The sequence below is a fragment of the Ascaphus truei genome, chromosome 5 (assembly GCF_040206685.1).
Source record: "Ascaphus truei isolate aAscTru1 chromosome 5, aAscTru1.hap1, whole genome shotgun sequence".
NCBI lineage: Eukaryota > Metazoa > Chordata > Amphibia > Anura > Ascaphidae > Ascaphus > Ascaphus truei.
This window is the reverse complement of record NC_134487.1, coordinates 171,073,184-171,096,720: the sequence shown is the minus strand read 5'-3', so window position 1 is coordinate 171,096,720 and position 23,537 is coordinate 171,073,184. Positions and strand designations below refer to the sequence as shown.

The 23,537-nt window shown below is 49.7% G+C and overlaps 1 protein-coding gene across 6 annotated transcripts in view; it reads left to right on the top strand.

Annotated features, from left to right (window-relative positions):
* The first annotated feature begins 7,194 nt into the window (after positions 1-7,194).
* NSD3 (nuclear receptor binding SET domain protein 3) overlaps positions 7,195-23,537 on the top strand; it is a 152,743-nt gene continuing 136,400 nt past the window's right edge. For all 6 annotated transcript variants that reach the window (XM_075601247.1, XM_075601246.1, XM_075601245.1 and 3 more), the window contains exons 1-2: positions 7,195-7,758; positions 18,009-18,793. In XM_075601247.1, coding sequence (XP_075457362.1) covers positions 18,053-18,793 — 741 coding nt within the window. In that variant the 5' untranslated portion in view covers positions 7,195-7,758; positions 18,009-18,052. The remainder of the gene's footprint in view (positions 7,759-18,008; positions 18,794-23,537) is intronic.

Below are 23,537 nucleotides of genomic sequence, written 5' to 3'. Positions count from 1 at the left end.
TTCCTTTTACCTCTGTATGAGGGGAAAGAACCATAGTAGATCCTGTTCTTGCAGCAAAGTGAAAAGACCTCCCAAGTTAAAAAGGCGAGGAGGAGTGAGCTCTGGGGGAGGTGCCACCTACCTCCATACAACTGTTACCAGTCAGAAATTGATTAACACACACATTCCCAGCTAGCTCAAACTCCTACACCCACCACATCATGAATATATATTTGTCAAAAAGAGTTCTACTGGGCGTGGCAAATGTATACAACAAAAGACAGGGTTGCCCAATGCTACATCCAATTGACAAAACATATAAAGTAATAAGTATAAAGTTTAAATGAGAGAGTGTTCCCAGTTCTGTGCTGAGAGCGTGAACCTCTTTCTGATAAATTTCCAACTCTCTGCTGTGATTGCGAACCTCTTGCTGAGAGACTGCAGTCTCTGTCTGTGCCTCCTCATACTTCTGTTTCAGGTTAGCAATCATTTGGTCAGACTTCCTCTGCGTCTCATCCGTGGCGGTAACCGTAGCGGTTGCCATCTCAAGTCAGCATGTGCTCCCACTCACTCTGCATGAGACGTGTTCTGGCCCAAGCACACCCTGATAGATGAGTAGGGACAGGCAGGTTAACTCAATCCCATATCAAGCAAGGGAAATGTCTTACTTGCTGAAGTGTTTATTTGGGGCAACAACATACAAATAAAAGGGGGGGGTAAAGTACTGAGGGAACACTGGGGCATGAGAGCAATGGAGGGGCGGGGGGGCTACGAGGGAAGTGGAATAAAAGCATGATATAGGGATGGGTAAAAACCAGTAACGTTACCAGGATAGGAGAGATGACTGCTCAAGATGGCTGCTGGTACTAAAAGACAGCATGCTGGTCTGGGCTGATGGGAAATTAAATGGGACAATACCCCCTGGCAAGGGGAGGGGGAGCAGTCCACCCTGGTAAAAAGGCAGAGGGGGTTGCCAAGGTAACTGGCTGAAACCAAGAAACCCACAAGGGGTCGCAACATTGTTGCAACAGCTAGGCTGAGGAGTGCTGGCAGCCTGAAGACAGAGAAAAACACACTCCTGTTCCAGGACAAGACGTTTTGACTTCTCCATAGATACACACTCAAGTAAAGCTGGGAGTAGACACCTCTGTAGCACAGCATTTGCTTCTCGCTCCTTGTCCAATTGTTCATGAAGGAAATCATAAATCATGCCTGACAGTTTGGAGGGCATGAGTTAAGGCATTTTTATCCTGGTTCAAGGATTTGTTTTTCTTTTGCTCATGCTTTTCCTTTATTGACATTCCTGGGACAATTCCAACAGTCACTCTAGGCTGCAGAACATCGCAGCTCCTTTCTGACGTATGTTCTCCTGGAATCGCAGGCTCATAAAACGTTTCTGTAACTTCCGCTGTAGGTTGAGACACACTTTTTTTTTCTCTTCCTCTTTACTTTGGCATCTCCGGAGACGTCAGTAGTACTCGGCACACACTCGCTGTTATCAGCTTCTGCATCTCCCTTGTGCTCACAACGCGCTGCTGCTGCTGCAGCTGCGGGAAACAATATTCCTTGTGCTGCTCGTTGCCACGGTTTATATTTGAGAACGTAGGGACACGAGTCTCTCGTGTGACCTAGCTCATGAAAGGCCCAGCACACTAAATCCTTCAGATCGTCACCTGGTTTCATTCTCAACGGTGTGACCCCATATTCCTGGTCACTGACTCTAGGGTTATGGGTTCCCCATATGTTGCTAGTGCAGCTTTCATTTGTGCGTACTGTTCTTTTCCGGGGCCACACAGGAGTCATCATCATAAGGCCTGAAGGGACACTATTTCGCATTGTTAAGTGCATTGCAATACAAACATTTAAAATCAGCCATTTTTAAATCCCGTTTTTTTGTTTTGTTGGGTTTTTAACACCCAAAGGTGCAGACTTTACTCCCAAAACTCGTTCCTTGCATGTGTCACTGTCTGTAGCAGTCTCCTTACTCAGGCTGTAGCTGCAGACCCACTCACCAGAGGACACATTGCTTCCTTCCTCAGGAGTATGTCCTTGTCTCTGTTAGTCACGTTTGCTTTATCCAGCACAGCGATCCTGGTTTTGTTTTCTGCCTGGGTTTGTGGTCTTTACAAGTTTTCTTCTGTTGACCCCTAGAGGCGAAGCATCCCACTTCTAAAACCACCTGTGGCAGGACTGCCTCGTGGTAGGCTCAGTAAGAGTCTACACAGTATATTTTAGGCCTAACAAACTCTTCGTTGGTTTATTTTTCTACATCAAAAACACAGTATTGGACACTGTCCCTTTAAGGCCAAACACAAACCATAAAAATAAAGCCTACTCCACAGTAGGGAGGCTAACTGGACAGCAATGGCCATGACTGTCCAACTGGGTAGCTAGGCTAACTTCAAGTGCTACAAATTACAAATGATAACTACAAAATATAAAGTCCTTATCTTGAGGTTCAGGAAACTCCATTTCAGGAGTCTCCAGGAAATCCCTCTGGATACTGCAGCTCTGCTTCCTCAACAAGCTGTAACTCAGGTTCCTGGGTGTGAGTCCCAGGTGGTCCCAGCGGGCCTGGGGAACCATACCAACCAGTGTCCTAATGATTGCGGAAAGTCTCTCTCTAGCAACTTGCTGACTGCCTTTTAAAACCTCTTTGCAGTCAGGAGTTCAGTCTACTTTAATTATTTGCACCTGCAGCTTGCCTCTCCAGAGGAGTTAAACTTCCTGCATGCTGGAAACATGCATACGGAACCTCTCTCTGACCTACACAGACAGTGATTCTGTCACAGGCTACATTGGCTAAGAATGGGAAAATCTTACAAAGCGGTTTCATTTTAAGTCCACTTTTACCACCTAAACCCCAAATGGTATATAAAAGGCCCAATACACGAGGTAATTTTCTGGCCCCTAGTGATGTAAAAGAAATTGTACTTTACCAACTCAAGCCAATCCTGTTTGTCTGTCAAAACCAGAAGTTTTTTTAAATGTCATAAATGTTCTATTTGTGTCTATGGAGATACGACTACTACTAATAATAATACAAAATAGTATTTATAGTAATAACCAAAGTGAACATAAAATAAAGTCCTCTATTAATTGTGATACATGATTTGTTATGTACGAGGTGGAAATAGGGAAAGAAAATGAGCACAATGAGAGACATTCTGGATTTATACTTTGAATACCATGATGCCCAATGGGTTACATTTTGCGAATTTTGAGTCACCCTCTTTTTCAATACTGGTGGTGTGTCGCTGTTTTCCTCTCCAATAGGTTAAAATAAGATTTTGACATAAAATCTTATCTATGATGTATACGTCCAGATGCCTCTTTTTCGAACGCATAAGCTATATATATGTACCCAGTTAATCAACCCCACACTGATGAGACCCATCAAGGTCGAAACAGCTGTCTGTGGGTGGTTTTCTGGGTATGCATCTTAACCCTGGCTGTGCTCAAAGCTGTGACCATGCAGCAAGCTTAAGCCTATAGGGAACCATGTTAAAAATGGTTTTTGAAGCAAAAAGTGGCACTGTGTGCTCATTTGCATGTCATTTCCCAGAATCCCTTGCTGCAGTGGAAGTGCTGTATGCTGGGTGATAATGGGGAAAGGCGGGGATGCAGACCTGTCTAAGACATGCAGATGAGCATACAGTAATATTTCCATTTGCATATTTGCTTTGCTGTGGAGGGTTTTTGTCACTTTTTTTACTCACCATAACTTAACTCAGTATTATGGTTGGCCCATCCTTTAGCTTCTTTGCATACCCAGTTAATCAGCCCCACGCTTCTCGGCCTTTTGGCTAAGATCAAGTGTAGGGTCTGTTCTGTGAAGGACAGACCTAAAAGGGTGCACTTGGTCCTCTGGTCATGGCCGGGAAGTGCGGATATGTAGCCCGGGCTATTTTATCACGGCACCCCCGGAGTGGTTAACCTGGTGGAGTCATGTGTTGCCACACACACTTGACTTTTGCACGGATAATTTGCACACCCCTACATTTTTCTGCACTGGCACCCCTTATTGCCTTCCGCTGAGGGGTTCGCCATTATTTTTTTACCCGCCAGGCTTCCGGGTCTGGCGTGTACTTGTGCACATTTTGTTGTTTCGTCTGAGCACTTCCTGCACTGCATTGCACAGCGCACTGGAGCACTCGCACCATGGATTGTGTTTTGTTATTTTTGGGTTATCAGTCACCTAATTTTCTTCGGAGAATGCAAGACTGTGTGCTGGTCGGTGGTTTCCATCCCTCGGGAGAAGACTGCGGTGGGCGAGTAGGCGTGAGCTGAAAGCCCTAAAGACTTGGACCCTCCTGCGGCGTCTGCTGCATTAGGAGGGAACAGGATGGACGTCGGATTCTTCGGATGATGACGTCGATGTAACATCAGGACTTTTCCTGGCCCTCGTGACTGAAGAGGACTGACCATGTCATGGACTTGCAGCTCTCCGGAGCCTACAGTCACAAGTTTTGCGCACCTGGTCTCACTTGACCATGAGCACGGTTTTTAGAGGTGAAATCACTTTTTCACCACCCGGGCTACAAAAAAAAAAAAAAAAAAGCTGTCTGTGGGTGGGTTTTCTGGGTATGCATCTTAACCCTGGCTGTGCTCAAAGCTGTGACCATGCAGCAAGCTTAAGCCTATAGGGAACCATGTTAAAAATGGTTTTTGAAGCAAAAAGTGGCACTGTGTGCTCATTTGCATGTCATTTCCCAGAATCCCTTGCTGCAGTGGAAGTGCTGTGTGCTGGGTGATAATGGGGAAAGACGGGGTTGCAGACCTGCCTAAGACATGCAGATGAGCATACAGTTGTATTTACATTTGCATATATATATATATATATATATATATATATATATATATATATATATATATATAAAGAACACTTTGTTAATTCTAAATAATATTTGGGGAAAAGTTTGTCCTATAAATAAGGCATTATTGGTTTTGAATTGGACACTAGGGTTAACTATATTCTGGTAATTATATTCTCCACTGTTTGCAGATATGTGCTATGTATATGCATGTCTTTTGGAGTGGAAACGTATTGTTGCTCTGTCTCATGATGTATATTGGACCCTTTTCTGCAAGTATACTCCCTATTTTTATTATTGAATTTGAGCCTTGTGCTGGAAATTGCTATATTAGGGTGCAAATATTCACCCAGGGGGGTGGGAGATTTTGCTGGGGGGGTGTAGGCGGTTAAATAGCCCCCGCGCTCTTCCCCACAGCATTTAAATTAAATGCCGGGGGAGGCGTGAGGTCTCTGCAACTTACTTACCTGCTGCCAGCCGGGTCTTTGGTGACACATCGCCATGGCAAGAAAAGTAGGGGGGTGCGCGAGCACCGGGGGGAGTAGGCAGGGGGGGGGGGCGTAGCGCACCCCTGCTTTACAGAACTAATAGTCCCAAAAGAGGGGGCTACAGGTTAAACGCTACCTATACCATTGTAGTGAATGGGCAATAATGTGTCTTCTAGTGCAGTAAGGTGTCTCATGGAATATAGAAGCGATAGGAGTGAAACACCCCCAAGTAACGCTTCCCTGAGGCAAGTCCAGAAAGACATAGAAGGACATGAAAAAACAATAAACTGCGCACCGAATGCAGCTTAATATATATAATAATATATAAAATAATTATTGTGGACAATTTACAACCCAAATAAAAGTTGTGAATTAAAAGTGCACTTTACAGGTTTAAGGGAACACAATTATGTGTTCCTAAATGTGAAATAAATAAATTAAAATAAGATACAAAAAACCTTTAACATCCGTGGAGAGTCTGCAGCCTGTCAGAGTGGATGGCTCAACATCACACAGGGAACATGCAAAAAAGAGAAAACACAGCGCACGACTCTCATAGTGAGGTAAAGTAATTATATTGTGACAATATTAAAATGTAAATGATTGCACGTACAAGATAAATTAATCATAAAAGCCGGACATGTTTAGGATACATGTTACCACTCTGGAGATTGATGACTTGCTTTGTGAGGATCCCTCAGCATACACTCCTTCTGGTCCGGGCAGGAAACGTAATCCCATTTGCACTAAGAGTATCCAATCACGTTAGTGTAGCAAAGTCCGTTACATAGCACTCACAGGGTTACAATGCAGACAGAAATAGAGCAAACCTCTACACCTCTAGACCCACTTCAGCTTGGACCCGTCAGTCAGCCACAGACCTCCACCCTGTTGCGATCGTGGATCAGGGTAATGACGTCACCTCAATGCGTCTCAAGTCCGCAGCAGCCAATTCAATAATCAGCAAAACAAACAGGGTCCCGAAAGCAGCATGTACAAGGTCAAAAGCACCGTGATAGTTTTATACATAGAACAAAGATAATATAATTATTATTATTAATTGCGAGGATATGACTCGCAACATTCAGTAAGGTACACTGAGTCTTGTTAAAGTATTTCCATTGTGTTCTCAGAATTTGCACACAGCCCGCAGGTTAACCGGCCTATTCCCAAAGGCAGGATATTGCTAACCTGCACTGCATGGGCTTAGTGATTGAACAGTAGTACGAGTGAGTATTGAAAATAAACTGGTGCTCACTCAATTGTGTCTCCTCGTAGACCGTCAGCGTGCTGCAGCCGAAAGGGCGTCCATAGAGCCGGGGTGTATGAGGCGGTTCACCAGCGAAGGGAAACGATTGTAGCTGGACTGCTGGTTACTGGTACAAAATGACTTTATTTGCGGCACATAAAAACAGCAAGGGGAGAGACCCCCTCTGACGCGTTTCGCACAGCGTTTTATAAAGACCAAGCGCAAACGTTGCGCGAAACGCGTCAGAGGGGGTCTCTCCCCTTGCTGTTTTTATGTGCCGCAAATAAAGTCATTTTGTACCAGTAACCAGCAGTCCAGCTACAATTTTCTCCCTTCGCTGGTGCACCGCCTCATACACTCTGGTCTTATTGAATATCACTGCGTAGTAAATAGGGGCCTAGATCGTTCTAAAGAAGCCAGGGCAGTCATGCCTCCGTATTAAACATGCAAGCTGTCATAACCTCAGGCCTCCAGCAGGTGTCTCCCTATTACACATTAACTGCAGTAACCTTCACCCTCCGCCTGGTGTCGCCGCCTTCCGCAGAGCTTCCCCCCCCTGCATGTTTTTTTCACACACAGCTTTATTGACACTCCTGTCGCCGCCACATCAAGCGGAACTACAACTCCCGGCAACCCCCGCGCGCGGCTTCCTTCGCCAGCCAATCAGCGCACGGGGATTTTTTTTTGGCGCTGCCGGGCCGCGCGGGCGGCTTTTGTGTGAGGAGGAAGCGGGCGGCGCGAGGCGGTGACCCGGACACACCCGGAAAAGCTGGAGCGCGCCCGGGGGGCGGGGGTGACCCGGGGCCTGACACCCGGAATACAATCACGACTCCCGCAAAGTCTCACCCGCGGCCTGGACAATAGACACCCGGGAAATAAACACCATCCGTGCGGAATACAGGCCTCACACCCGGATGTAAACCGGGACCCGCACCCAACACCCGGGTTTCTCACCCGCACACGCTGCGGACACCCGGATACGGGGAAAACACCCGGATAGTAAATCCGTTGGGCCGCCATTTTCTGCCTCCCCGCCCGGATTGCCGGCCCTGCACACCCGGATAAGAGCGGGGATACAGACTCGCGCGGATTTTGTCGGCGGGGAGAGAGAGAGAGGGGGGGTGTCACCCGGATATTACGTCACACACCCGCTCCCCCCCCAACTCTCACCCGCGGGTTCCTGTCACTAAAGCCGAGACACCCGAATCTAGAATGGAACAAACTGAAGGTGACACCCAAGGGTTAATACAGGGGGGGGTACCTGTGTATAAAGATACAGGGGGGGAGAGTACCTGTGTATAAAGATACGGGGGGGGAGAGTACCTGTGTATAAAGATACGGGGGGGTGTACCTGTGTATAAAGATACGGGGGGGGTGTACCTGTGTAGAAAGATACGGGGGGGTGTACCTGTGTAGAAAGATACGGGGGGATGTACCTGTGTATAAAGATACGGGGGGGGGTGTACCTGTGTATAAAGATACGGGGGGGGGTGTACCTGTGTATAAAGATACGGGGGGGTGTACCTGTGTATAAAGATACGGTAGGGTGTACCTGTGTATAAAGATACGGGGGGAGTGTACCTGTGTATAAAGATACGGGGGGGGGTGTACCTGTGTATAAAGATACGGGGGGGGTGTACCTGTGTATAAAGATACGGGGGGGGTGTACCTGTGTATAAAGATACGGGGGGTGTACCTGTGTATAAAGATACGGGGGGGTGTACCTGTGTATAAAGATACGGGGGGTGTACCTGTGTATAAAGATACGGGGGGGTGTACCTGTGTATAAAGATACGGGGGGGTGTACCTGTGTATAAAGATACGGGGGGGTGTATTTGTGTATAAAGATACGGGGGGGGTGTACCTGTGTATAAAGATACGGGGGGTGTACCTGTGTATAAAGATACGGGGGGTGTACCTGTGTATAAAGATACGGGGGGGTTGTACCTGTGTATAAAGATACGGGGGGTGTACCTGTATATAAAGATACGGGGGGGTGTACCTGTGTATAAAGATACAGGGGGGGGGAGAGTACGTATATAAAGATACAGGGGGGGAGTACGTGTGTAAGATACAGGGGGGGTGTACCTGTGTAAAAGATACGGGGGGAGAGAGGTACCTGTGTACAAGATACAGGGGGGAAGAGAGGTACCCTGTGTAATACATTAAGGGGGGTGGGTGAAAAGGTACCTGTGTAAGATATGGGAGGAGGAAGGGAGGTACCTTTGTAATATATGTAGGGAGGGTTGGAAAGGTGGTACCGGTGCAAAATATGGGGGGATGCACTTGCAAGATATGGGGGTGGGGTGTCTAAGATATTGGGGGGAAAGAGAGGGGTACCTGTGTGTAAGATATCTATTTATAAAATGTTTTACCAGGAAGTAATACATTGAGAGTTACCTCTCGTTTTCAAGTATGTCCTGGGCACAGAGTTAAGACAAATAATACATGGTTACAAATACATAGTTACATAAGTGAACAAGGTATACATTATATACAAGACATTGCGTGCACAGTTAGAGATAATATATGTTATAGGCGTTTGTAACAGTTACAGACAAGATTACAATATGAGACAGCCTTAGTTTTGAAAGAACTTAGACTTGTGGTGGATGTGAGAGTCTCCAGTAGATTGTTCCAGTTTTGGGGTGCACGGTAGGAGAAGGAGGAGCGTGTTCAGATAGGCGGGTAGCTTGCCCAGAAAGTATTTGAAGGCAAGACAGGAAAGATGAACTTTGCGCCTAGATTCAACTGATGACCAATCTAGTTATTTGAGCATTTCGCAGTGATGTGTGTTGTAGTTGTATTGGAGAACAAAACGGCATACAGAATTGTAGAGGGTGTCAAGTTTGCTAAGGTGGGTTTGGGGTGCCGAGCCGTATACTATGTCCCCATAGTCGATAATTGGCATTAGTATCTGCTGTGCGATACGCTTTCTGACCAACAGACTTAGGGAGGATTTGTTCCTGTAAAGTACACCTAGTTTGGCGAAGGTTTTGGATGTCGGTATCAATGTGCATCCCGAATGTTAAATGGGAGTCAAATCATATGCCCAAGTATTTAAAACTAGTAACAAGGGTTAGGGTGGTATTAGCGTTGGTTCTGATCTTCCTTCATTGGAAGCTTTAAAAATGTAGCCTTGGTCCCAAATACCATTGTAACAGTCTTGTCAGTGTTCAAAAATAGTTTGTTTTGGGAAATCCAATTTTCAAGTCTCAAAAAGTCAGAATGAAGTATGTGTTCACGGTCGGAGAGGCTAGGGCTGTGTGCATACAGGATTGTGTCATCTGCATACATGTGTATTGAAGCTCCCTTACAAGCTGTAGGAAGATCATTGATGAACACTGAGAAGAGTAGAGGCCCCAGAACAGAGCCTTGCGGGACACCACAGGTGATATCCAGGGGGTTGGAGTTAGAGCCTGAGATGGACACATGTTGGGATCTACCTGATAGGTAGGAATGAAACCAGTTTAAAGCATGTTTCCCTACACCAGAGCACTGGAGTTTGTTAAGCAAGATAACATGATCAACAGTATCAAAAGCCTTTGCAAAATCTAGGAATACTGCACCAGTGAGTTGACCCCGTTCCATTCCACACTGGATTTCATTGCAAACTTTTAGCAGGGTAGTTACCGTGGAGTGTTTGGGGCGAAAACCAGATTGGAATTGGCTATGGAAATTTGTCTTGGTATAGTAATCGCTTAATTGGCAGTGAACACATTTTTCTATGACTTTGGATAGAATTGGGAGAAGGGAGATTGGTCTGTAGTTTGAGACAGTGTTTTTGTCCCCACTTTTGAAGATTGGCACAACTCTGGCAGTTTTCTAGGTCTTGGGGATATGGCCTGCAGACAGGATAGAGTTGACTACGGAAGCAATTGGTTTGGCAATGGCTGGGGCACCAAGTCTTAGGAACTTAGATTGCAGTAAGTCAGGTCCACATTGGTTGCTTGGTTTTAATTTGAGGAGCAGTTGTGTAATCTCCTCTTCAGATACTGGGCCAAATTGAAAATTGTGGGCAGTGTTGGGAGGGGGTGGGGCTAAAGAGGTACTCTCAGAATGAGGTTCATGTTTGTAGTTCGGGTTGCATTTCGCTAATAAGTTAGTAGCACACCCCACAAAATAATCATTGAATGCATTTGCAATGTCAGTGGGGTTTGTCAGAGTAATATCCCCCTTAGTGATATTACTTGGGTGTTGATGGCTAGAAGGCTGGAATATGATGTTGATAACCTTCCAGAAGTAGCTGGGTTTGATGTGTTCTGGAGGAGATTGTCAGAATATTATTGTGCTTTTGCATGCCTTGTTTGCCTTGTGCACATGTTCCGCAGGCATCTGTAGTGATTGAGATCCTTGGTAGTGCCAGTTACTTTGTAGCTTTTTCACAAGGCATCCCTGAACTGGTAGAGCGCTATAAGGTCAGGTGTAACCCATGGAAGATGGGCCCCGTACTCTTATTCTGCGTAGTGGAGCATGGGTATTGCAGAGTTTTAAGAACTCTGATTGGAAATAGTCAAGCGCAGAATTGAGGTGGAAATTAAGTCGATTCTTTACCAAGGCAGTTGGTTAAGATCAGCCAGAAACTGTTGTGATTTAAAGTTTCTAAATGTTCTAGTCAGGAGAACTTTAGGGCTTGATTGGGGTGGTTTAATTTTCCGTACACAGTACACTATTGCATGGTCACTGAAAATGTCAGGAAGGATGCCAGAGGATTGGATTCTGCTGGGATTTGAGGAGAGGATCCAGTCTAGCAAGGAATGGTTGTGCGATTTTAGGTTTGTCCGTGTTGGTTGGGAAATGAGTTGCGATAGGTTAAGTGACTTGACTTGTATCTGGATTTTGTAGTTTTTAGGGTCGAGCCAATTGAAGTTGAAATCCCCAAGAACTAGCAACTCACTCTTCTCATTCAGAGAGGAAATGGAGCCAAGAAATTGGGTGATATCAGTCAGGGACTGGAGAGGGGCTTTAGGGGGGCGGTAGATGCCAGCAATCAGGACAGGCTTAGAAAAGGCGAGACAGATTTTGCTGACTAGGATTTCAAAAGAGGGTGGGCTTTGGGGGGCAATTTAACCGTGTAAATTGGAAGGTGTCTGCAATATAAAATAACACCCCTCCTCCTCTCTTTGACCTATCTCTCCTAGAAATGGAGTATCCCTGAATTGCGATATTTGCATCAGGGGATTTAGGGGTTAGCCATGTTTCTGTAAGAACGATGGCTTTGGGTTTATGCATAAGGCACGATGCCCTTAGTTCATCAGTGGGGGGGAGAGGGGTATCTGTGTGTAAGATATGGGGGTGGGGTGTCTGTGTAAGATATTGGGGGGAAAGAGGGGTATATGTGTGTAAGATATGGGGAAGAGGGGTATCTGTGTGTATGATATGGGGGAGAAGGGTATCGGTGTGTATAATATGGGGGAAGAGAGGGGTACCTGTGTGTAAGATATGGGGGACAGGGGCACCTGTGTTTAAGATATGGGGGGAGAGAGGTATCTGTGTGTAAGATATGGGGGGAGAGAGGTATCTGTGTGTAAGATATGGGGGGAGAGAGGTATCTGTGTGTAAGATATGGGGGAAGAGAGGTATCTGTGTGTAAGATATGGGGGGATAGAGGTGTCTGTGTGTAAGATATGGGGGAGAGAGGTGTCTGTGTGTAAGATATGGGGGGGAGAGGGGTATCTGTTTGTATGATATGGGGGGGATAGAGGTGTCTGTGTGTAAGATATGGGGGAGAGGGGTATCTGTGTAAGATATGGGGGAGAGGGGTATCTGTGTAAGATATGGGGGAGAGGGGTATCTGTGTGTAAGATATGGGGGAGAGGGGTATCTGTGTGTAAGATATGGGGGAGAGGGGTATCTGTGTGTAAGATATGGGGGAGAGGGGTATCTGTGTGTAAGATATGGGGGAGAGGGGTTTCTGTGTGTAAGATATGGGGGGAGGGGTATCTGTATGATATGGGGGAAAGGGGTATCTGTGTGTAAGATGGGGATGGGGTATCTGTTTGTAAGATATGGGGGGAGAGGGGTATCTGTGTCTGATATGGGGGAGAGGGGTATCTGTGTGTAAGATGGGGGTGGGGTGTCTGTGTAAGATATTGGGGGGAAAGAGAGGCGTACCTGTGTGTATGATATGGGGGGAGCCCGTATAAGATATGGCCAGGGGTGAGCCCGTATAAGATATGGAGAGGGGGTGAAGAGAGGGGCACCTGTATATGATAAGCGGGTGGGGAGGTACCTGTGTAAAACAGGGGGAGCATTAGTAAGACCACACCTTTAGCAACTGTGTGTGTGTATCAGCCCAATGTGCTCATAGCAATATGTGCGGAATACCAGAATAATCTGAAAATTAGGAGTGGAAAAAATCCAAATTGTTACTTCCTCACAGACAACATATACATATCTTGTATCTAAAATAATTTAGTCCAATTTTTAGGCATGCAGCTCTCTTATTGGATCTAACCCAAATGTCCAAAAAGCACGAAAGATAAAAAGAAAAGAGCGCAAAACTCACAGTGAAGTCTGTATTTTAATAGACACCAGAGAAAGATTAGAAAACTCACAGACACCCATGGGTATACAGCACACAATTGTGTATAGAATCACAGTGGGAGAAGCAGAGCTGCCGTCAGCATTGGCGCTGCTCCGACGGGTCTCCTCAAACCCCCTCGCTCCTCTCCTTCAGTGGGGACAGCCGGCGCACTTCCACACCACGTGGTTGTGTGATGCCGCCCTGACGTCACCACTTGGGCGGACCTCCGATCGGCTCCCACGCGCCACTTAGGACAGCTCCAGTCCCTCCCCCCCAGATAGCCGGCCAAGAAGGGAAACTTATTGGATCCACAAACGTGCCACTTTATCAGCAGGGGGTCTTAATGAAACGTCATCGTTTGGCCTATATAAACAACGCTTGCGCCACATGCAACGTCGCGCGCACCAAGCACTTACTATAATTCAGACCTTATTCAGGACAGCTCCAGTTCACTCCCAGATAGCAGGCCAATCAGAGAGACTTCCCTACGCGTTTCAAGGAAACGTGTTCTCGTCGTCAGGGGTTGCAGTTCTCTGAGGCCTTAACACAGTATAAATGGGGTTGTGTAACCCATAGCAACCAATTTGTCTATCTACTTGTCGCCATGGTGATATAAATGGCTGCTCATAATAGGATGTGCAGACACAAACAGGTATCCAATACTATTACTAAATTACTCCTTAGGAGTTGGTATATATAAACAATAACCTAAAAACTGATATTACATCTGAGGATAAATATGAACCCTACACATATAAAATAAATATTTACAAGTCAATGGTGTAAAATATGTTTCTACACTCATTGGCATATGTTACCAAATTAAGGGTATTCTAAATAATAAATGAATCAATTGATAAAATAATTGAAATTGAGAAGGCTTGCTGAAGATTAAAATTTTAAATTGTAGAGAATTTAAAAGGAATTATAAAAAGGAAACGGAATCTCTTCATTAGGACCCCCTGCTGATAAAGTACCACGTTTGTGGATCCAGTAAGTTTCCCTTCTTGACCGGCTATCTGTGGGGGAACTGGAGCTGTCCTGAGTAAGTGGCGCGTGGGAGCCGATAGGAGGTCCGCCCAAGTCAGGACGGCAAGACGTCACGGCAGCATCACAACCACGTGGTGGAAGTGCGCCGGCTGTCCCCACTGAAGGAGAGGTGCGAGGGGGTTTGAGGAGACCCGTCGGAGCAGCGCCAATGCTGACGGCAGCTCTGCTTCTCCCACAGTGATTCTATACACAATTGTGTGCTGTATACCCATGGGCGTCTGTGAGTGTTTCTAATCTTTCTCTGGTGTCTATTAAAATACAGACTTCACTGAGTTTTGCGATCTTGAATATGGGGTACAATTTTGGGCACCACTCCTTAGAAAAGACATGGAACTAGAGAGTGCAGAGAAGAGCCACCAAATGAATAAAGGGGATGGATAATCTGATTTATGAGGAGAGGCTAGCTAAACTAGAGTTATTTACATTAGAAAAGAGGTGTCTAAGAGGGGATATGATAACTATATACAAATATATTCGGGGACAGAACAAGGAGCTTTCAAAAGAACTATTCATCCCAAGGGCAGTACAAAGGACTCGGGGCCATCCCTTAAGGTTGGAGGCAAGGAGATTTCACCAGCAACAAAGGAAAGGGTTCTTTGCAGTAAGGGCAGTTAAAATGTGGTATTCATTACCCATGGAGACTGTGATGGCAGATACAATAGGTATCTTCAAATAAAGGTTGGACATCTTTTTAGATGGGAAAGGTATACAGGGATATCCCAAATAAGTAAACATGGGAAGGATGTTGATCCAGAGAGTAATCTGATTGCCAATTCTTGGAGTCAGGAAGGAATTTATCCCCTTATGAGATATCATTGGATGATATGACTCTGGTTTTTTTTTTTTTGCCTTTCTCTGGATCAATATACTGTAGGTACAGATATAGGATAAAACATCTGTCGTCTAAATTTAGCATACTGTAGGTTGAACTTGATGGTCGTATGTCTTTTTTTTAAACTCGTCTATGTAACTATGTAAGATGTGGGGGGTGGGGGAGAAGGTACCTGTATAATGTGGGAGGGCAGAGGGGGCCGTGAGATAAATCTCTTGTTGTGGTTCAGTCCGTGTTCCTCGTCTCTGACTGTTTTCAGGGGCGGAAAGGAAGCAGCCGATTTATTTTATTCTTGTTTCGTGTTTAGAAAAGTGTTTATTGACCCCCCCCCTCTCCTTCGCAGTATTGACCCCCCTCCCTCGCAGTATTGACCCCCCTCCCTCGCAGTATTGACCCCCCTCCCTCGCAGTATTGACCCCCCTCCCTCGCAGTATTGACCCCCCCCTTCTCCCTCCCTGGCAGTTTTGACCCGTCCTTGCAGTATTGACGCCTCCCTCCCAGTATTGACCCCCTCTCCCTCCCTCTCAATATTGACCCCGTCCCCCTCTCCCTCCCAGTGTTGACCCCCTCTCCCTCCCTCGCAGTATTGACCCCCTCGCCCTCTCTCGCAGTATTGACCCCCTCTCCCTCCCTTGCAGTATTGACCCCCTCTCCCTCCCTCACAGTATTGACCCCCTCTCCCTCCCTCACAGTATTGACCCCCCACTACCTCTGCATTATTGACACCCTCTCCGTCCTTCGTAGTATTAACCCCCCCCTCGCAGTATTGACCCCCCCTCGCAGTATTGACCCCCCCTCGCAGTATTGACCCCCCCTCACAGTATTGACCCCCCTCTCGCAGTATTGACCCCCCCTCTCGCAGTATTGACCCCCCCCCTCTCGCAGTATTGACCCCCCCTCTCGCCGTATTGACCCCCCCTCTCGCCGTATTGACCCCCCCTCTCGCCGTATTGACCCCCCCTCTCGCAGTATTGACCCCCCCTCTCGCAGTATTGACCCCCCTCTCGCAGTATTGACCCCCCCTCGCAGTATTGACCCCCCCCTCGCAGTATTGACCCCCCCCTCGCAGTATTGACCCCCCCTCGCAGTATTGACCCCCCCTCGCAGTATTGACCCCCCCTCGCAGTATTGACCCCCCCCCCCTCGCAGTATTGACCCCCCCCTCGCAGTATTGACCCCCCACTCCCTTGCAGTATTGACCCCCCCCTCCCTCGCATTATTAACCCACCTCCCTCGCAGTATTGACCCCCTCCGCTGCTGCATTGACCCGGCAAGGATTTTCTCCCAGATTTAGACCAGTTAGGGTACTGGTAGGGTAAAGTTTAGGCTGAACAAAGGGCCGTCTGTACCCGGTTCGCCCGGGAAGCAGCCTCTACCTTAACTACGTAATTCGTTTCTTTAATGACCCCTTTCTCTGGCAGTGACCCTGTGGAGAGCGAAGCTCGGTATAAAACGAGAAGTGTTGAGTGACTGTGCAACCTCCCCACTGACGCTCAGCATCACATATAGGATATTTTCACATGTCGGTCACACCTGTGGGCTGTATTATCTAGCTGTATTTATAGCACTATTCCAAGGCCACAGCTCTCATTATTTTTCAATATTTCTGTGTTTCTAATCCATATAAAAGTATTTTTCGTAGCTTGCATGATTTTTTTTCTCCGAACGCTTTCTGTGCAACAGTTCTTGCGTGGTACTGTTTGTATTGTATTGTATTGTATGTCTTTATTTATATAGCGCCAAAAGTGTACTTGGTGCTTCACAAAGAATACAGTACAGGGAATTATAATACAGCAGGGCCCCGCTTCTCGACATCCCGCTTTTCAGCGATCCGCCGATACGGTGGCACCGAGAAGGGGGTCGCCATCTTGGATCCTCAGTCGCGCATGCGCAGAACGGGCGGTTGCGCTCAGTGCGCATGCGCATACCGTAGATTGCGCGCGCGCATACCGCGTAGATTGCGCGCGCATAAAGGCAAAAATGCCGATTTGCGCATGCAAAATAACTGAAAATCGCCGGATCCGCTTTCCGGCGATTTTCACTATACGGCGGGCCCCTGGAACGGAAGCAGCCGTATACCCGGGGCCCTGCTGTACAATAAGTGCAGCAAAATCAGACAATAGGAAAGGAAATCCCTGCCCCGAAGAGCTTGCAATCTAAGTGATATGTTGGGAGACTTACAGAGACAGCAGCTGAGGGAATAAGTGCAGTAGATGGCAGTGCTTTGCCACAATGGGTGATAGGAGGGACTGTGGGTGTGGGACAGTAGCCGTGAGTGCAGGCTATTGAAATGCTTCATTTGTGGGGCGAGTTTTAAGGTTAGTCAAATAACTTAAGGGTTAAGTTTGTTATCATATATAGCAGGGGGTGCGCAAACTGGAGGTCTTTTTTTTGGGGGGGGGGGCGCAGCAGTTACAGAGGCCCCGCGCTCCTCCCCAAAGCATTTAAATTAAATGCCGGGGAAACCGCATTGCCTCTGTAACTTGCTTACCTTGGCTTCGGGCGAAGCGTCACCATGGCAATGCGTGTAAAATGCCGCTGCAGGGTCACGTGACGTCACATGAACCCGCAGCATGATTTGACGCCGGTTCCTAGGTAAGCGGGGGGGGAGCACTGGGGCTGAGCTGGCAGGGGGGGGGTGCAGCGCAGAAAGTTTGCGCACCTCTGATTTATATAGGACATGTAATAAAGTGGAAGCACATTGCCTTGTAATCCCTTCTCCACAATCTACAATGTCTGTTTCATAGTATAGGAAGCCCAGACCCCACAAAATATACAACATACTGCTCTCGCTAAGGGATCAGAGGTAAATAAATAATGCTGCAGAGATCCAAGAGTGGGGTGAGTGTTTTTTGGGCATCTTTAGGGAATTCATAACAGCGGCCATAATTGCAGCGGCCCAGCAGAAAATAATTGGCCATTTCATCGGGATTGGGTACAGCCGCAGGATTTCCCAGTGAGGTTTGGGATTAGAATGGAAAAAGGTGGAAGTGAAGGGGATTGTAATCGGGAATGTGGAGGGACTGGTTGTTTCGCTGTTGCTAATACCTCTCTCCTTGCCCCTCCTCAGGCCCTATGAGAGAAAGGGAAAGCTAATGATGCCTGAGCACGACAATGGATTTCTCCTTCTCTTTCATGCAAGGGATCATGGGAAACACAATCCAGCAACCCCCTCAACTCATCGACTCCGCCAACATCCGTCAGGATGACGCCAACAGCAGCGATCAGGCCGACGAGGGTGGGTGCACGCCCTACGACTCCGGCCTGCAGCCGGATTTCCAGTACTCGACCCCTACCACTGAGGACCTGCCCCCCCTCACCAACGGCTACCTGCCTTCTCTGGGGTACGAGCCCCAGGGCAAATACCAAGCATACACGCAGTACCCCAACGGCTCAGCCAACGGGTACAGCACCAGGAACTTCGTCCCGCTGGAGTATTACCAGCTGGAGACCTCCTCAGCCATGCGCCCCCACGAGGGGCTGGACAAGGACTCCCCACCCCGGCCCACCTCACCACCCACTCTCCCGCCTCCGCCGCCGCCGTCCACCACCACCACACCAAAGAAGACGGGCTCGCCGGAGATCAAGCTGAAGATCACAAAGACTATCCTGAACGGGCGGGAGATGTTCGAGTCGTCGCTGTGCGGGGATCTGCTCCACGAGTTCCAGGCCAGCGAGTTCACCAGGAAGCGGCACGAGCGGAGGAGGGAGAAGAGGAAGAAGAGCAGCCGGCACCACCACCACCACCATCACGAGGTGGCGCGGGCTGAGGAGCAGCGGCCGCACAAGGTACCGAAGCTGGAGCCACAGGAGGAGGAAGAGGAAGAGGAGGAGGAAGAGGAGGAGGAGGAGAGCGTAAGTTACACAACACGTCACATTTTTAAAGTCTATTCTTTGTCATCTGATTTACTGCCGTAAAAGTCACTGAAAGCCCTGAAAATTATATGTAATGAGACCTTCCTGGGTTTTTTTTTATATATATTTTTTTAATGACGTCACCATTCTATGTTTAACCCATTAAACATGTCCCTGTCATTAGGTCACTTTGCTCCAATGTGGAACTGACCCTCTAAGTCAGTGGTGCGCAGACTGGGGGGGCGCAAGATTTTGTAGGGGTGGGGCAGAGTGAAGCACGGTGGGGATAGTGGCGGGAGATGGCGTCGGTGGGAGAGGGAAGCAGGGGGGTGATAGAGGCGGGAGATGGCGTCGGTGGGAGAGGGAAGCAGGGTGGGGATAGAGGCGGGAGATGGCGTCGGTGGGAGAGTGAAGCAGGGTGGGGATAGAGGCGGGAGATGGCGTCGGTGGGAGAGGGAAGCAGGGTGGGGATAGAGGCGGGAGATGGCGTCGGTGGGAGAGGGAAGCAGGGTGGGGATAGAGGCGGGAGATGGCGTCGGTGGGAGAGGGAAGCAGGGTGGGGATAGAGGCGGGAGATGGCGTCGGTGGCAGAGTGAAGCAGGGTGGGGATAGAGGCTGGAGATGGCGTCGGTGGGCCGGCAGAGTGAAGCAGGGTGGGGATAGAGGCGGGAGATGGCGTCGGTGGGAGAGTGAAGCAGGGTGGGGATAGAGGCGGGAGATGGCGTCGGTGGGAGAGTGAAGCAGGGTGGGGATAGAGGCGGGAGATGGCGTCGGTGGGAGAGTGAAGCAGGGTGGGGATAGAGGCGGGAGATGGCGTCGGTGGGAGAGTGAAGCAGGGTGGGGATAGAGGCGGGAGATGGCGTCGGTGGGAGAGGGAAGCAGGGTGGGGATAGAGGCGGGAGATGGCGTCGGTGGGAGAGGGAAGCAGGGTGGGGATAGAGGCGGGAGATGGCGTCGGTGGGAGAGTGAAGCAGGGTGGGGATAGAGGCGGGAGATGGCGTCGGTGGGAGAGTGAAGCAGGGTGGGGATAGAGGCGGGAGATGGCGTCGGTGGCAGAGGGAAGCAGGGTGGGGATAGAGGCGGGAGATGGCGTCGGTGGGAGAGGGAAGCAGGGTGGGGATAGAGGCGGGAGATGGCGTCGGTGGGAGAGGGAAGCAGGGTGGTGATAGAGGCGGGAGATGGCGTCGGTGGGAGAGTGAAGCAGGGTGGGGATAGAGGCGGGAGATGGCGTCGGTGGCAGAGGGAAGCAGGGTGGGGATAGAGGCGGGAGATGGCGTCGGTGGGAGAGGGAAGCAGGGTGGGGATAGAGGCGGGAGATGGCGTCTGTGGGCCGGCAGAGTGAAGCAGGGGGGTGATAAAGGCGGGAGATGGCGTCGGTGGGAGAGTGAAGCAGGGTGGGGATAGAGGCGGGAGATGGCGTCGGTGGCAGAGTGAAGCAGGGTGGGGATAGAGGCTGGAGATGGCGTCGGTGGGAGAGGGAAGCAGGGTGGGGATAGAGGCGGGAGATGGCGTCGGTGGCAGAGTGAAGCAGGGTGGGGATAGAGGCGGGAGATGGCGTCGGTGGCAGAGTGAAGCAGGGTGGGGATAGAGGCGGGAGATGGCGTCGGTGGCAGAGTGAAGCAGGGTGGGGATAGAGGCGGGAGATGGCGTCTGTGGGCCGACAGAGTGAAGCAGGGTGGGGATAGAGGCGGGAGATGGCGTCGGTGGCAGAGTGAAGCAGGGTGGGGATAGAGGCGGGAGATGGCGTCGGTGGGAGAGTGAAGCAGGGTGGGGATAGAGGCGGGAGATGGCGTCGGTGGGAGAGTGAAGCAGGGTGGGGATAGAGGCGGGAGATGGCGTCGGTGGGAGAGTGAAGCAGGGTGGGGATAGAGGCGGGAGATGGCGTCGGTGGGAGAGTGAAGCAGGGTGGGGATAGAGGCGGGAGATGGCGTCGGTGGGAGAGGGAAGCAGGGTGGGGATAGAGGCGGGAGATGGCATCGGTGGGAGAGTGAAGCAGGGTGGTGATAGAGGCGGGAGATGGCGTCGGTGGGAGAGTGAAGCAGGGTGGGGATAGAGGCGGGAGATGGCGTCGGTGGGAGAGTGAAGCAGGGTGGGGATAGAGGCGGGAGATGGCGTCGGTGGGAGAGTGAAGCAGGGTGGGGATAGAGGCGGGAGATGGCGTCGGTGGGAGAGTGAAGCAGGGTGAGGATAGAGGCGGGAGATGGCGTCGGTGGGAGAGGGAAGCAGGGTGCGGATAGAAGCGGGAGATGGCATCGGTGGGCCGGCAGAGTGAAGCAGGGTGGGGATAGAGGCAGGAGATGGCGTTGGTGGGCCGGCAGAGGAGTTAGGAGTTGCACGGAGGCAGAGCAGAATGGTCGGGGAGGAGCGCCCCCGCTGTCTGACCCAGAAGTCTTCTTACTTCCGGTGCCTATGCTGCTACAGCGCGCTCCTCTCCGCCGTCCTGCTCTGCCCCCGTGCAACTCCTCTGCTGGCTTCTTCACTCTGGTTGCTCGCTGCTGGGTACCATCTCCCACCGCCCGCCTTTATCACCCCCTGTTCCACAGGTAGGCATGGAGGAGGGAGAGGGAGCTGGAGAAGGAAATGGGGAGAGAGCTGGAGGAGATTGGGGTGGGGGGGAAAGCTGGAGGGCAGGAGGCGGAGAGAGCTGGAGAGGGCATGGGGGTGAGAGCTAGAGGAGATGGGGGGGGGAGAGCTGGAGGGGGGAGAGAGCTGAAGGAGAGGAGATGGTGGGGGGGAGAGCTAAAGGAGATGAGGGGAGAGCTGGAGGTGAGGAGATGGGGGGGGGGGAGAGAGCTTGAGATGGGGGGGAGAGACAGCCTGAGATGGTGGGGAGATAGAGCTTGAGATGGGGGGGGGGGGAGAGAGCTTGAGATGGGGGAGAGAGAGTGGGGGGGGGGAGCTTGAGGAGATGGGGGGGGGGGAGAGAGCTGTAGGAGAGGAGATGGGAGGGGTTGGAGAGCTATTGGAGAGGAGAGCCGGAGGAGGGGAGAGCGGCGGCTGGGGGGGGGGGGGGGGAGAAGAGTGCTAGAGGAGGTAGGAGTGGGTGAGAGGTGGAGGAGAGGACATGGGGGGAGAGAGGTGGAGGAGAGGACATGGGGGGAGAGAGGTGGAGGTGAGGACATGGGGGGAGAGAGGTGGAGGTGAGGACATGGGGGGAGAGAGGTGGAGGAGAGGACATGGGGGGAGAGAGGTGGAGGAGAGGACATGGGGGGAGAGAGGTGGAGGAGAGGACATGGGGGAGAGAGGTGGAGGAGAGGACATGGGGGGAGAGAGGTGGAGGAGAGGACATGGGGGGAGAGAGGTGGAGGAGAGGACATGGGGGGGAGAGAGGTGGAGTAGAGGACATTGGGGGAGAGAGGTGGAGGAGAGGACATGGGAGGAGAGAGGTAGAGCAGATGGGGGAGAGAGGTGGAGGAGAGAAGATGGGGGGGGGGGGGAGAGAGAATGGGGGGAGGTCACACTGGTCCTATGTCTGTCCGACCCTCTAAACCCATTAAATATGCCAGTCATTTTGGTCCTAAATGGGCTGACGCGTTAACGCAGGACTCTTCTAGTTTTCGAAAGGCATCAGATCAACAAAAAAAAAGTTTGGAGCAGGAGGGCCACAAGAATACAGTAATGCAGGGATGGGAAAAGGCCCGGGCACCTAAAATGTAACCCGTGGTGCCTGCAATGCAGCGCTGACTGACCCGACAGTCACCTCCGTGACCGGCAACAGCACCCCCGATCCTGCTGCACTACCGCAACATCAACGCAAGGTCAGGCGCGCTGTGACTGGCGGCGGCGGTGACTGGCAGGTCACTGCGCTGCCTCTTACTGTGAGGGGATGGTCCCATGTGGTGAGGGGGCTATCAGACCTCCCAAAGATTTGAACATTTTTGGCCGCCCCTGCTGTGATATCATTTTGGGTACATTTAAAGATTTGTTAATGAATATACTCTTACATTTTGTAAGCGTTTCTAATATTTGTTCCATATTTATTTAAATGTGTCACGAAGATTAGGTCCCGTTGGTCCTACGTCGGACTGACCCTTGAACATATTAAACATGTCACTGTCATTACATCCCGTTGGCCATCTGTGGGATTGACCTTAAAACCTCAGTACCGCTTGTTTGTTTCTCCCCCCCCCCCCATTATTATTTTTCTTTGAACTTGCTTAACTGGAAACCATCCTCCCGGGACTGAGCCCTATTTTAGCAGATTATCCTATTTTTGATAGCCCTGTAATAAAAATGGCCACCTGCAGATCAGCCGGCAGGATGCAGCCGGCATGAACTCTGCCCTTTGTTATAAAGATGGTAGGATTTGACTAAATTAACTTTTATACAATCTGTCCCACTTTGTAGGTCCATAGAAGTTTGTAGATCGCTTTTGTTTAATTTTTCATCCTGCTCAAATATTTACTCATGTATGTAAGCAAGAAAAGAATGACGTGTCTGTCTCTCTGTCTCTGTCTGTCGGTGTCTCTGATTTTCTCCATCTGTGTCTCTCTGTTTATCTGTGTCTCTCGGTTTGTCTGTGTCTCTTTCTCTCTCTTTCTCTCTCTCTTTCTCTCTCTCTCTTTCTCTCTCTCTGTTTGTCTGTGTCTCTCTCTGTCTGTCGGTGTGTCTGTCTGTGTGTCTCTGTCTGTGTGTCTCTGTGTCTGTGTCTGTGTCTCGGTCTGTGTCTCTGTCTGTCTGTGTCTCTGTCTGTCTGTGTCTCTGTCTGTCTGTGTCTCTGTCTGTCTGTGTCTCTGTCTGTCTG